General features: G+C 41.4%; 1 protein-coding gene across 11 annotated transcripts in view; it reads right to left on the reverse strand.

Moving 5' to 3' along the window:
- The window catches only part of LOC132401655 (lethal(3)malignant brain tumor-like protein 4), a 380,142-nt gene that overhangs the window by 91,330 nt on the left and 273,054 nt on the right, over positions 1–15,758 (reverse strand). For 10 of the 11 annotated variants that reach the window (XM_059983770.1, XM_059983710.1, XM_059983719.1 and 7 more), the window contains one exon: positions 2,297–2,370. The exons of the other annotated variant lie outside the window; for it this stretch is intronic. In XM_059983770.1, the coding sequence (XP_059839753.1) occupies positions 2,297–2,370 (74 nt within the window). The remainder of the gene's footprint in view (positions 1–2,296; positions 2,371–15,758) is intronic. 11 annotated transcript variants of the gene reach the window in all.

Raw genomic sequence — 15,758 nt, forward strand, 5'->3', positions numbered from 1 at the left:
AGCCATTCCTCTATCCACACCAGTATCTTTCCTGTAGTGCCATAGGATTTTACCTTGTTAAGCAGCCTCATGTGGCATCTTATCATATGCCTTCTAAAATTCCAAGTAAATCCATTGCCTCTCCTTTGTTGACTCTGTTTGTTACTTCCATAAAGAACTCTAACAGAATGACAGGCAAGATTTCCCTTTACAGAGACCATGCTGACATTGACTTATTTTATCATTAGTTTCCAAGTACCTCAATACCTCATCCTTTTTAATAGACTTCAACACTTTCCCAACTACTGAGGTTAGGCTAGCTGGTCTATAATTTCCTTTCTTTTGCCTTCCTCCCCTTTTAAAGAGTGGAGTGACATTTGCAATCTTCCAGTCCTCTGGGAGCATCCTCTAGTGATTATATTCGGGTTTGCTGGGTTGTGTGGATGGATCATAGGGCCAGAAAGGCCCATTCTGAGCTGTATCTCTTTATTTAAAAAACATCAGGATTGATTTCCGTAACGCCTTCATCTAACATAGTGCGGAAAATACTTGGAGCACATTTTTCGGAAGAATACAGAGTTATCACTCTGTATTCACTTATAGAAAGAATTGGAATCTGTAGTGGAATGTATTAGGACTGAACTAGATGAAGAAGCCGTGATGGAGACATGACTTTGACATTTTTATCTAAACGTCATCATCCATAGGTAGAAGAATGTTTAAGTCATGTGGTAGAAATTCTCTGATTTTAAAAAAATATTTTCTTTCACTAACAAGCAAACTTCTCCTGACATGTCATGAATTCAGCCAGTATTAACAAAGACCCTGATTGAAAGGAAGGCACAACATAGAGATCACAATTCTCTTTGCTCATAGGAATATCATCTCAAACTCTGTAGCCAGCACAGCCTATCTTCTATTTTCATGAACAAACTATTTATTAACTGTAAAAACATAATAAATTTATGAATTAGTAATACTTATCAGTCAAACATATTAACACTGTGGATCTTGCTAATGATGGCAAGTCAATATTACAAAATTCAGCACTGCTTCCACTTTCTTTAGACGTACTTAAAACAGGCAAGTACCATGGTAAGGCTTAGGACAAAGTGTCTAAGGTCTTTCAGGTCAAAGAAATTGCTTTGGCACAGTTTATGTTTTCTGTGTCTTGTACAACAACGACTTTTCTAAAATCCCTTCCAACCCAAGTCAAGCAAAACTGATAATAAAGCCCAGACTTTCCAAAACCAACAACAAGAAGTTGTTTAAGATGTTGGTGAGGCCTAATTTGGAGTATTGTGAGCAGTGTTGATCACCTACCTACAGGAAAGATGTAAATAACGTCGAACAAGTGCAGAGAAAATTGACAAGGATGTTGCTGGGATTGGAGGACCTGAGTTATGAGGAAATATTGAATAGGTTAGGACTTTATTCCTTGGAACACAGAAGACTGAGGGGAGATTTGACAGAGGTATACATAATTATGAGGGGTATAGATAGGGTAAATGCAGCAAGCTTTTTCCATTGAGGTTGGGTGGGACTGCAACCAGAGGTCATGGGTTAAGAATGAAAGGTGAAAAGTTTGAGGGGAACATGAGGGGAAACTTCTTCACTCAGAGGGTCGTGAGAGTGTGGAACGAGTTGCCAGTGCAAGTGGTGCATGCAGGCTTCATTTCAAGGTTTAAAAGAAGTTTGGATAGGTACATGGATGGTAGTGGTATGGAGGGATATGTTCCTGGTGCAGGTAAATGGGAGTAAGCAGTTTAAATGGTTCAGCAGGGACTAGATGGGCAAAGGGCCTGTTTCTGTGCTGTACTTTTCTATGACTCTATAAATCTCTATATATGTATGTGTATATATATATATAAACTAAATTTTAAAGGTATTGCTTAAGAGGCTCCTCACCACAGGGAGACCAGTAGCAAACTTACCTTCAGCTTCTCTATCTATCATGGGCGTTTTCCCTTTCAGCGATTGAGTCAGCTGATATCACTATGCTAGCCAGACACTTCAAAAGTACCAGACTTGGAGTCAATTGCCAGTGTAGGTGGTCCGAGGGAGGAATAATATAGAAAATGGGGGTGGATGCACACAGTTAGCAACACAACTAAAAGCACGATGCTTTGGATGAGTCTCGGGTGCTGTCAATTAGACTTTCAGAATAAAAAGGCTACAGAAATGTCTGATTAGGACAGTTACGGTTCTCATCACGGTGCAGGATTTTTTTTTACTTGATATTATCAACAATTCCTTTTCTGATGAATTACAGCTTTAACCCCACATTTAAGCAACGTAGAGCCACAAGGTTTATTACCTTTCAGTAGACTATGTAGGTCCATATCATCTGCATTCTCTTTGATTTTCAAATATTTTGCTGGTCGAGTTAGCCTATCAAACAACAGAGAAAAGCTCAGTTGTTTCTCTTTTGCAGAACTAACTGATTGCATTTGTGAAAGAGAAACAGCGGTTTAAAAAGGGTTAAAGTTTCAGGTTCCTCTGTAGTACTGAACAACTTAGTCTGTCATAAGAAAAACAGATTAACATTTCAGGTTTTGAAGCTCATCTAATTAAGGTTCTCTCTCCATATTTTAGATTTTTGATGTTACAAATAACATTTCATTAAATCTGAGAAAGTTAATGTAACTTGAAAACCAGAAAATGTCAGATGCTGTAAGTCAGAAGTAAAAACAGAAAACATGGCAAATATTCATAAGATCTGGTAGCATCTATAGAGAGAGAGTCACCATATCAGTTTGCTAACCTGAATCAAAATGAAAGCCTGTCTAGCTGAAATCTTAATTTATTTTTTTCTCGCTGAGCTACTGCAAGGTTATTAGGAGGCTTGATTCAATTATTCACTGTTATAAAGTAATCCGATGAGTGATGTACTCTGGACAGTATTTCCTGCATCAGAAAAGTGACAGAAGGTCAATAATAATTAAAGGAAAGAACTTAAATGATTGAGAAAAAACAGAGCAGTGCTTCTAAAATGTCAACCTCACTTTCTTCTTTGTTTACCAGTTTGTTTTGGATAGAAAAATGATGACCCACCAGTTGAAAGTACATTTATTATCTAAGTTTGTATACATTATACAAACTTGAGATCTGTCTCTTTACAGACAGCCATAAAACAAAGAAACGTGAAAGAAACCATTTAAAAAACAGAAGACAGTCAAACACCCATTTTCAGAGTGGAGAAAAAGCATCATGCCCATAAAAAAAAATAAAAGAACCCATAAAAATAAAGAAGACAGTTGAACACTCAATGTGCAGAGAAAAAGAACACATCATGCAAAGAATAACCGTAAGCAAACAGCGTTCTGAACTGAAGTCTGCAAAGAGAGTTCCACAGTTCAGCAAAGAGCTGAGTGGTGGGGCTGCAGTCTGAACCAGCCCGTCCGTCGCCTTGGGTCCTGACACCCCGACCTTTTCAATCTAAATCGATGTCTAAACACCAGCTTTCCTTGTGTCTTTTCTTCTCCTTTAGTAGAACTTTGAAGACCATGAGCTACTGTCCAGACAAAAATTTTGGTCTATAGAGCAGTCCTCCTTCCTACATTACTATATAGAGCTGAGTCATGGACCACCTACAGTAGACACCTGACAGCTCTGGAACAATGGCGCCGAAGAGAGATGGACGATCAGCTGGAAGGCAGACACTTGAGCATCAGCATACTGGAGGAGGCCAACACATACAGTCTCTCCACCATGACAAAGCAACACCAACTCCAGCGGGTAGGTCATGTAATTCAGATGCTAACATCAGAAAAGTAACTACAAGGCAATAATAATTAAAGAAAAGAACTTGAATGTCTGGGAAAAACAGAGCAGTGCTTCTAAAATGTCAACCTTACTTTGTTCTTTGTTTTCCATGTTGTCTTAGATAGAAAAATTATGATCCAAAAGTTCAAAGTACATTAATTATTCAGATCCTTTTTAGTTCAGAATTCAACACCATAATTTCCTCCAGGCTTGACAAGAAGCTCAGAGGCCTCGGCCTTCACCCTGGACTTCCTGTCAGATCACCGGCAGGTGGTAAGAGTGGGCTCCCTCACCTCTGCCCCTCAGGGCTGTGTCCTAAGTCCCCTCCTTTACTCACTGTATACCCATGACTGTGTCACCACCCACAGCTCCAATCTGTTAATTAAATTTGCTGACAATACTACATTGATTGGCCTTATCTCAAATAACAATGAGGCAGCCTACAGAGAAGAAGTCATCACCCTGACACAGCGGTGTGAAGAAAACAACCTCTCCCTCAATGTCACAAAAACAAAGGAGCTGGTTGTGGACTACAGGAGGAATGGAGATGGGCTAACCCCTATTGATGTTAATGGATCTGGGGTTGAGAGGGTGAACGGCTTTAAGTTCCTTGGCATACACATCACTGAGGATCTCACGTGGTCCGTACATACTGGCTGTGTAGTGGAAAAAAGCACACCAGCATCTCCTTCACCTCAGAAGGTTGAAGAAGATTGGCATGAGTCCCCAAATCCTTTCTATAGGGGACAATTGAGAGCATCCTGACTGGCTGCATCACTGCCTGGTATGGGAACTGTACCTCCCTTAATCGCAGGACTCTGCAGAGAGTGGTGCGGACAGCCCAGCACACCCGTAGCTGTGAACTTCCCATGATTCAGGATATTTACAGAGACAGGTATGTAAAAAGAGCCCTTAAGATTATTGGGGACCAGAGTCACCCCAACATAAACTGTTCCAGCTGGAACTATCCGGGAAACAGCACCATGGCATTAAAGCCAGGTTCCAGCTTCTTCCATCAGACCATCAGACCAATTAATTTACTCTGATACAATTGTATTTCTATGCTACACTGACTATCCTGTTGTACATACTACTTATTACAAATTACTATAACTTGCATATTGCACATTCAGATGGAGACGTAACATAAAGATTTTTGCTCCTCATGTATGTGAAGTGTTACGAACCCCGTAACTGGGTCACTTACCAGCAAAGATAGAGAGGTCCGTTGAAGTCTGATGGTACTATTTTTAACAGTATTTATTAGTAAAAATACACAAAAATAATATCAATGCAAACATACAGGAAATGCAAACATGGACAGGAAAGGAGTGGAGGGTTATGGGCTGAGTGCGGGTAGGTGGGACTAGGTGAGATTAAGAGTTCGGCACGGACTAGGAGGGCTGAGATGGCCTGTTTCCGTGCTGTGATTGTTATATGTTATATGGTTATACAGATAATATACGTCGGCGATACTAAATCTAAAAGTGCGGGTATAATAATAATCAATAAGAAATAAGCTCTATCATTGTCTAGGGGATAAAGTATTGTCCGATGGAAATATAAAAGTCAATCAGTTCATTCAGGCTGCAGCTTTTTTGGTTGGAGAGAGAGACAGATTTTAGAAACTTGCCAGCTTGTCCTTTTTATGATGTCGATCCTTCGAAATTTCGTTGGTGGCCTCTTCTTTAGCTAAGCCGTTCTTCCATGGTAAGGCCCCAATCCCAGGCAATGGGAAAGGACGCACGTGGGCCCTCCACCGGCTGTCGCTATTAAACGCTGACATGGGATTTCTAGCGTTTCTCCTGGTGCGTCTAAAGGGGTTTTTCCCCAGACCCTACTTTTATCTTGACTCACAGGGTTTCAGATGTCAATCAGGTTGGGATGATGCAATCCCTCCACCAACCCCCTCTGATCATTCCCAGAGGGCTTCAATGAATAGTACAGTACTCAATACACAATTCCGTCTCCAAGAGACAATGGCCGTTATCCGTGGCTTTGTATCACTGAGGCCAGGACACACATTCCAAACCCTTGTGGATTCTGTGTGTCTCTCTCTCATTTCCTGGGCCCCAGACCCAAATTAATAGCGATCTTGCGATTCTCGAAAAGGAGGGGGCTACTTTGTACCCTTCGGCCCCCCAGAGTTGTGGCACATTCGTAACAGAAGGATGTAAGAAATAAAGTCAATTCAATTCAATACTCCCAGTTGAAGGAAGGTCAGCGAGCCCCGGTGGGCAAAGGAAAACATTGCAAAGAAAACATACGCTGCACTCCCTCAATAGCAAGAGTGTCCTTTCTCAAACTTGAAGACCAAAACTGCACACAATACTCCAGGTGTGGTCTCACCAGGGCCCTGTACAATTGCAGAAAGACCTCTTTGCTCCTATACTCAACTCCCCTTCTCACCAGGGCCCTGTACAATTGCAGAAAGACCTCTTTGCTCCTATACTCAACTCCCCTTGTTATGAAGGCCAACATGCCATTAGCTTTCTTCACTGCCTGCTGTAACCTGCATGTTTACTTTCAGTGACTGATGAACAAGGATAGTTCAGATAGTAATCTGCCTTCCTGTTCTTGCCACCAAAATGGATAACCTCACATTTATCCACAGTAAACTGCATCTGCCATGCATCTGTCCACTCACCCAACCTATCCAAGTCACCCTGCATTCTCATAACATCCTCCTCACAATTCAGACTGCCACCCAGCTTTGTGTCATCTGCAAATGAACAAGTGGAAGCTGCAAAGTTAGGGAATGAACAACCGAAAGACACAGCCACCACTGCACCAGAATATACGGATCCCAGATCGGATGTGTACCCTCCAATAGGAAACGCTTAGGAGAACATCTTACGCCTCAAGTGATCATGCTACTAGTAGAACCTATCAGTTAAGATATGCTTCCTTTTCCTTAATTTACTATACAAATGTATTCCTATCTTAAATACTGAATCTGGCATCAATATAGCAATCGATTACAACATAGAATCTTGTCACAAATGATACATTGTAAATACTTTTCTGAAGAATACTCACTTTAAGAGGAGGAACATGAAAGGGAATGGGGATAAGGAGGAGGTCAAAACTGGAGTGATGCTAGCAGGATCACTGGATAGACCTGGAGCACTGAAAGGCGTATTTCTGTGCAATAATGTTTTATAAATCAACGTTCCAAAGTGATAAAAGAGACTTTTCAACATGATTGTAATGACAAAGAACCTTACATGACATATAGCTGTTTCATAAGCAACAAATTATGTCAATGGACAGCAAATAAAGCACTGAAGACATGTCCCACTTTGCTTGATGTCCACACTATTATAAAGGAGAACAAATTAATCATCCATTTGAATTAATCAAACTGGCCTACTTTGAATTATTTGAGATTCAGCAACAGTAAATGCACAAGTATAAATGATTTCAACTAACTGTACCTGACTTCAATCGATCTATCTTCCAGGTTTCGCTTGCTTTTTCTATTTCAGGAATTAGAAATCAATCACCTTTTGTTTTAAACAAGGTACCTACCAAGACCAACTCTTTACTCATTTTAACCAGATGACACCAATGTGGAATATTTTTCTACACCGTTCCTACAGATGTACATCAGCTTCCCTGCAAGTCCCTAGGATTGGGATTACTTTTCCCGAAATTCTGCCTGTCCCTTTGACAACACCGGAAACACAACCCAGTACTTTCACTTGGTGTTCATCCATTCCACTTTGTACAATCCAGCCAGCTGTCCACTCATAACAGCACCCAGCATTGCCTTGGTAATTCCACAAGGAAACCAATCTTCAAGAGACAAAATCAAAATCTGATTCATCAGAGAGCCATGTAGAAGAAAATAAGCCAGGTCAGAGCTGAGAGACAAATAAGATTACAGCAAGATGCTTACCCCCCAATGGAGACCTCAAGATTGTTGCTTCTAGCTTTCTAGTCACATTGTAATCTTGCACATGTCTATAAAGATCAAAATTGGGCAGGGGCCTAAGCCTGGCTCACCCACTTTTAGATACCTGCTGGACAAGGAAAGAATCCTAGTGATTTTCTAATCATTGCTTTCCCTTTCACAAGCTCTATTTGGAATGCAAATTACTGTCAAGCATTCTGAGCCTGCACAGTACGAGTGTGGTTATTCTAGACCTACAGCATTACCATACGGAAGAATGCCTCGTGGTTCCGAGGGAAGCAATTGCAATGATTTTGGTTGGTCATGTTGGCTGACATTTGTAGGGACAAAGGAAGGGACATGTTTTGGTTGGGGTGGGGGAACCCTCCCATTCCTAGATATCTTAGAGTTTGCATTGCTAGAACAGGGAAACAAGTAAGGATTTACTTAAGATCACCACCTACAGTTTCAGAAAATGATATTTGCCCCTTCTGAAATAGATAGTTGTTAACTATATTAGATAGACAGTACTGGAAGTTCACTCCCATTACCTCCACACTGTTTATTTCTTTATCTATACCTACATTACTCTGTGGAATTGTGAGGTAAAACAGATTAATGAAGGGTAATCTTAGAAGTCGCACCATATCCTATTGTCAAATAAAAGGATTAGCATTCCAGTTTTGCTTTGGAGGCACCCTTTCCCTTATGCTCCGAACTCCCTGCTTTCTTCCAATAATCTTTCGAACCTCATCCATTGTTTGCTTTCAACACCAATGTTAAGCACGGTACCAAGTTTGTAATTTTCTCACAAGAATTGCAAGAGTTGATGGCTGTGACAGTAATGATAAAAAAGGGGAAAAAAAATCCTGAACAGAAGGAAAAGGTTCTGAGAGTGATAGAAAGAAACAAAAGAGGTGCAACACGAATCGAGCTGTTTTGAAATGTGTCAGCAGGTCAAATAATTTGGAATTAGAATCTTGGTGGAATTTAACATTTAAATAACAAATTATTTTGCAATTTATAATGGAAGGGAACTGACAAAAAAGTAATGCAATAAATAAGCAAGTTTTAAAGAAACATTCAGTTAATTTAATTCTGGTTACGCTACAATAACTTTGAATTTACTACCTGAATGTGTTTTAGAGTAAGCAAGCAATAAGATCTATAAGTACCTTTATGACTTGAAAGGCTTCCATCTTTGGAATAATGTGCTGGCTGGATGACTAATTTCTCAATTTCACACACAGCCAATGACAAAAGAAAACATTAAGACGGCAAATATGATGCAAATTACAGGCAGAAGGTGATTTTGCACCTCAGATTGCATTGACCAGCAACTTAACTGGACAAGCCTCATAAATACGACAGCAACAACAGCAGGTGAGAGGATAAATATTCTACAGAGCTTGATGTGCCTCAGGATTGTCCAAATTCTTCCCACTACTCACAAGGCACAAGTCAGCACTTTAATGGACAAACAAGAGAAAACCTGCAGATGCTGGAAATTTGAGCAACGCACACAAAAAGCTGAAGGAACTCGGCAGGCCAGGCAGCATCTATGGAAAAGAGTACAGTCGACGTTTCGGGCTGAAACCATTCGGCAGGACTGGAGGAAAAAAAGCCGAGGAGTAGATTTAAAAGCTGGGGGAGGGGAGAGAAACACCAGGTGGTTGGTGAAACCTGGAAGGGGAGGGATGAAGTAAAGAGCTGGGAAGTGGATTCGTGAAAGAGACAGGCCATGGAAGAAAGAAAAATGGGGAGGAGCACCAGAGGGAGGTGATTGGCAAGGGCAAGGTGAGAGAGGGAAAAGGTTATGGGAAATGGTGAAGGAGGGGGCATTACTGAAAGTTTGAGAAATCAATGTTTATGCCAACAGGTTGGATGCTACCCAAATGGAATATAAGGTGTTGTTCCTCCAACTTGAGTATGGCCTCATCACGACAGTGGAGGAGGCCAGGGTGGAATTATCAAAATGGGAATGGAAGGGGAATTAAAATGGGTGGCCACTGGGAGATTCTGCTTGTTCTGGCAGACAGAGAATAGGTTCTTGGTGAAGTGGTCTCCGAATTTAATTCAGGTCTCACCGATATATAGGATGCCACACTGGGAGCACCGAACACAGTATATGACCCCTAACAGACTCACAGTTGAAGAGTCGCCTCACCTGGAAAGACTGTTTAGGGCCCTGAATGGTAGTGAGGGAGGAGGTGTAGGGGCAGGTCTTGTACTTGTTCCATTTGCAAGGATAAATGCTAGGAGGGAGATCATTGGGGAGGGATGAATGGACAAGGGAGTGTGGTAAACTATGTATACCTGTCTGGACATGCCCCTCTGCTGACTGCTCCTGTGGCTCCTCCCACAGACCCCTGTATAAAGGCGATTGGAGGCACTGCTCCGCATTAGGGTCTCCAAGATGCTGTGCTCCGTTTTGCTGCTAATAAAATTGATGCACCATCAATAACTATTGTTCGCCTCCCGCCTCCGAGAGTTATTGATGGTGCATCAGGGAGTCACATAGACAGCGGTCCCTGCAGAAAGCAGAAATTGTGGGGGCAGGGGGAGAGAGAAAGATTCGCTTGGTGGTGAGATCCTGTTGGAGGTGGGGGAGGCTTCGGAGAATTACGTGCTGGACACAGAGGCTGGTGGGTTGATAGGTGAGGACAAGAGGAACACTATACCTGGTAGGGTGGAGGGAAGATGGGGTAAGAGCAGACGTGCATGAAATGGAAGAGATGCAGTTGAGGGCAGCGTTGATGGAGGAAGGGAAGCCCCTTCCTTTGAAAAAGGGGGACATCTCCTTCAATCTAGAATGAAAAGCCTCATCCTAAGAGCAGATGTGGCAGAGATGGAGGAATTGAGAGAAGGGGATTGCGTTTTTACAAGCAGTGGGGAGGGACAACATGTAGTCCAGCTAGCTGTGAGAGTTCGTAGACTTTAATGGAATATTCTTTATACTTAACTGGCTGAGTGCAGTTTGAAATAAACACTCAGGTAGTTTGCTACAGTCTATAACAGGACAATCCACGCAATCAAGATCCCATCTATAACTGCAGACCAGTGGCTCTCAAACTTTTTTCTGCCTGTGACACACTTGTGACTTTCATTTACCTCTACGGCCTCTACACTCCATATCTCCATTAGCTATGAAAAATATTTTGGTCAATTGTATTAATTATTCTAATATATAGCTAATACTTAGGTTTTAACGGGTTATAGATATTACAAGTTAAATATAGTGTTACAGGTGTATATGAAAAATAAAACTTATCTCAAAGCTCTAAATAGGATACTTTATTTTTAGAAACATAGAAAACCTGCAGCACAATACAGGCCCTTTGGCCCACAAAATTGTGCTGAACATGTCCCTACCTTAGAAATTACTAGGGTTATCCATAGCCCTCTATTTTTCTAAGCTCCATGTACCTATCCAAAAGTCTCTTAAAAGACTCTATTGTATCCACCTCCACCACCGTTGCCGGCAGCCCATTCCACTCACTCACCATCCTCTGAGTAAAAAACTTACCCCTGACATCTCCTCTGTACATACTCCCCACTACCTTAAACCTGTGTCCTCTTGTGGCAACCATTTCAGCCCTGGGGAAAAAGCCTCTGACTATCCACATGATCAATGCCTCTCATCACCTTGTACACCTCTATCAGGTCACCTCTCATCCTCTGTCGCTCCAGGGAGAAAAGGCCGTGTTCACTCAACCTATTCTCATAAGGCATGCTCCCCAGTCCAGGCAACATCCTTGTAAATCTCCTCTGCACCCTTTCTATGGCTTCCATATCCTTCCTGTAGTGAGGTGACCAGAACAGAACACAGTAATTCATAATATTCTTTCAACCAGCAATGTAGAAGCACATAATATTATTACATTGGGTATTTTGTGAAATCCTTGCAACTGATGCAAAGGAGCGAATATTTGGTTGGAACTTGGTTAAAGATAATTGAAGATCACCTTTTTTCACAATATCAAAACAGTTCGAAGCTTTTGATAGCAGGTGAAAAGTTTGACTAAAACCACATTCAGCCAGATAAGAGGGGGAAGTGCAATTGAAAAGGAACTTTGCTTTCTCTCAGACCTGTGGAAACTTATGCTGAATATCACTAGTTATCCAGAAATTTTGCTTGCTGCGTTTGAATTTTGCTTGAGCTGTTGTATCACTCTGCAGCTCAGTAAGACATTCTTGCAGTGTGGTGTCAACATTATTCACGTTCACCCCAAGTGGATCCACCACCCAATCTGGAATATGAATCTTCAACAGGTCTCTGAACTGAAATACCATTATCAGTGTGCAGTTGTTACAAATGACCAAGATCAACTTCCAATTCTATCTTAAGGGTGGTCAGTGAAGGAAATTGCCTAAACTCATGACCTCCAATATTGCTGCTGAAAAGTTTCGAGTTTCCTAAGGAAAACAGTATTAGCCTCTTTGCATGATATGAGATTGCTGTGTTTTCCCCCCTTGTAATTACTTGTTCAGTTTTTCAAATACATCTAACAGGTAAAATATGTCAGACTTAGTATATTTGCTGATTGGCCTTGTTGTAGACAGCCCCACCAAATCTGCAGTTTGTGATTTTGGGGTGAATGTGCAGCGGGGCTCAGCAGAGTGTGAGTGGTGATCTGCGCAGGAGCAGATCAACTCCCTCCCGCCCCAGCAAACAGGCTAAGTTACTTTGCTGCCTCTTTTGAATCATCCAGCATATTTTCCCATTCATTTCATTCAAGGTTCCATTTAAATTACATAATTACTCGTGTTTCACTGCGTCCCCTATGAAATCCAGCATGAACTCTTGGAGGGCCGTACGTCCCAAGCTGAGAACTGCTATGGAGTCCATCATTTGCGAGATGCTTTCCAGCAACACTACAATACTTCCACACCTGTGACTTCTAGCAGAGACGCACTATTTTATCAAATGGAGGTTCTGTTGCTAAATTCAAATCTGACTGACGCTCAGGGCCACTTGTATGAAAATGTAGCTTAATCAGATATTCATATGCTAGACACTTTTTGAAGGCACTAATACCAGAACTTATTAACAATCTTGTTATGTTAGATCTAAACAAGCCAATAATATTCCTTTAATTAAAATACATAGAAATATAATTTGTGATTTTACACTTACTTAAAGCGGCTTTTAGATTTCATTGGTGCAGGAGACTCTATGACTGCTTGGATTTACATCAGAACAATGTCCCTTCATTGCACTTAAACTGCTTACAAATGAAAGTAAACATATTTTCTTAGAACTAGATACATTTTCCACCACCACTACTTAGCCTTTACTCAGCTTTGCTTTTTCATTGCTTGACCCTCTGTACATGGAAAGACACAAGTTTCCAAATGAAGCGAACAAAACTTAGAGAATTTGTGTTTGCTTGATATACAACCAGTAGCCCCTTGGCCACTGAGTGCATGTTCATAGCCTTCTGCTGCTGTAGCCCATCCACTTCAAGGTTCGATGTGTTGTATGTTCAGCAGTGGTCCTCTACAACCACTGTTGTAACATGTGGTTACTTGTGGTACCGTACCCTTCCTGTCAGCTCAAACCAGTCCAGCCACTCTCCTCTTACTTTTCTCACTAACAGGGCAATTTCGCCCACAGAACTGCCACTCACTGGATTTTTTTTTATTTTTCGTCCATTCTCTGTAAACTCTGGAGAGCTGTGTGTGAAAATAGACAATAGACAATAGGTGCAGCAGTGGGCCATTCGGCCCTTTGAGCCAGCACCTCAATTCACTGTGATCATGGCTGATCATTCACAATTAGTACCCCGTTCCTGCCTTCTCCCCATATCCCTTGACTCCGCTATCTTTAAGAGCTCTATCTAACTCTTTCTTGAAAACATCCAGAGAATTGGCTTCCTCTGCCTTCTGAGGCAGAGCATTCCACAGATCCACATCCCTCTGGGTGAAAAAATTTCTCCTCAGTTCTAAAAAAGTTCTAAATGGCCTACCCCTTATTCTTAAACTGTGGCTTCTGGTTCTGGACTCCCCCAACATCAGGAACATGTTTCCTGCTCCTAGCGTGTCCAATCCCTTAATAATCTCATATGCTTCAATCAGATCCCCTCTCATCCTTCTAAATTCTAGTGTATACAAGCCCAGTCGCTCCAATCTTTCAACATATGACAGTCCCGCCATCCGGGGAATTAACCTCATGAACCTACACTGCACTCCCTCAATAGCAAGAAAGTCCTTCCTCAAATTTGAAGACCAAAACTACATACAATACTCCAGGTGGGGTCTCACCAGGGCCCTGTACAACTGCAGAAGGTCCTCTTTGCTCCTATACTCAATTCCCATTGTTATGAAGGCCAACATGCCATTAGCTTTCTTCACTGTTTGCTGTACCTGCATGCTTACTTTCAGTGACTGATGAACAAGGACACCTAGATCTTGTTGTACTTCCCCTTCTCCTAACTTGACACCATTCAGATAGTAATCTGCCTTCCTGTTCTTGCCACCAAAGAGGATAACCTCACATTCATCCACATTAAACTGCATCTGCCATACATCTGCTCACTCACCCAACCTATCCAAGTCACCCTGCATTCTCCTAACATCCTCCTCACATCTCACACTGCCACCCAGCTTTGTGTCATCTGCAAATTTGCTAATGTTACTTTTAATCCTTTCATCTAAATCATTAATGTATATTGTAAACAGCTGCGGTCCCAGCACCGAACGTTGCAGTACCCCACTGGTCACTGCCTGCCATTCTGAAAGGAACCCATTAATCCCTACTTTTTGTTACAGTTATGTAACATATGACTATATAACAATTACAGCACGGAAACTGGCCATCTCGGCCCTTCTAGTCTGTGCCGAGATGGCCTGTTTCCATGCTGTAATTGTTATATGGTTATATAACTATTCAGTCAACTTTCCCAAACTTCTGAGGAATTTCTGCCTGTCTTTTAATTAAAAGTAGCACCATCATTTCAGAATCACTGTCATGTGACGTGAAATTTGTTAACTTAGCAGCAGCAGTTCAATGCAATACATAATATAGAAGAGAAAAAATAAAATAATAATGATAAATAAGTAAATTTAATATACTTATAAATTTAATATACTTATAAATTTAATATACTTATAAGTAATATTTAATATACTTATAAGTAAATAAGTAATATACAGTATACATATATTGAATAGATTTAAAATCATGCAAAAATAGAAATATTATATTAAAAAACATAAAGATTAAAGATTAGCTTTATTTGTCACATGTACATTGAAACATCATTGAAGTGCACCGTTTTTGTATCAACGACTAAAGAAAAGAAGGTATGCTGGGGGCAGCCTGCTAATGTCACCATGCTTCTGGTGCCAACATAGCATGCCCATAACTTGCTAACCCTAATCCATATGTTTTTTGGAAAATTTGGGAGGAATGCAAAGCACCCGGGGGAAGCCACTCTGTCACGGGGACAACGTAGAAACTCCTGAGACAGCAGAGGGAACAGAGCCACAGTCATCTGATCTACTTATCGCTGGTGATATTAAGCATTATGCTAACCGCTACGCTGCCACATAGATGAGAATAATACGATCAGCCACGATATTAAGTAACAGAGGAGGCTCGAGGAGCCAAGAAAGCTAATTCATATGCAGAAGGACATGCATGATACACCATTCAACATATCAAATGCAGTAGAAAGTCACATTGTGCCAATCAAATGTCAGCCCAAGTCACTATCAGCCTGGCCTCCCCCTCAATTTGCCCGTTGAGCAGCCCCACTGCTCCTTCAGAGTGGCACTGTTAGCAAATTGAGTGACTCCTCTGCAGAATGACTCGTCTCATGATCTTCCAGGCACTCATAATTTTTATCCTGTTCTACTTGCACCCTGACTTTCTTATGAAGCATGTGCCGGTATCGGAGAGGGTCCAGAGGAGACTTATGAGAACAGTCCCAGGGATGAAAGGGTCAATATAGAATGGCTTTGGAATGGTACTCGCTGTAATTTGGAAGGATAGGGGCAATCTCATTGAAACCTGCTGAATAATGAAAGGCCTGGATAAAGCAGATGTGGGGAGGATGTTCCCAGTGGTGGGGAAGTCCAGGTCCAGAGGGCACACCCTCAGAATAAAAGAATATTT

Source organism: Hypanus sabinus, chromosome 1 (genome assembly GCF_030144855.1).
Source record: "Hypanus sabinus isolate sHypSab1 chromosome 1, sHypSab1.hap1, whole genome shotgun sequence".
Lineage (NCBI taxonomy): Eukaryota > Metazoa > Chordata > Chondrichthyes > Myliobatiformes > Dasyatidae > Hypanus > Hypanus sabinus.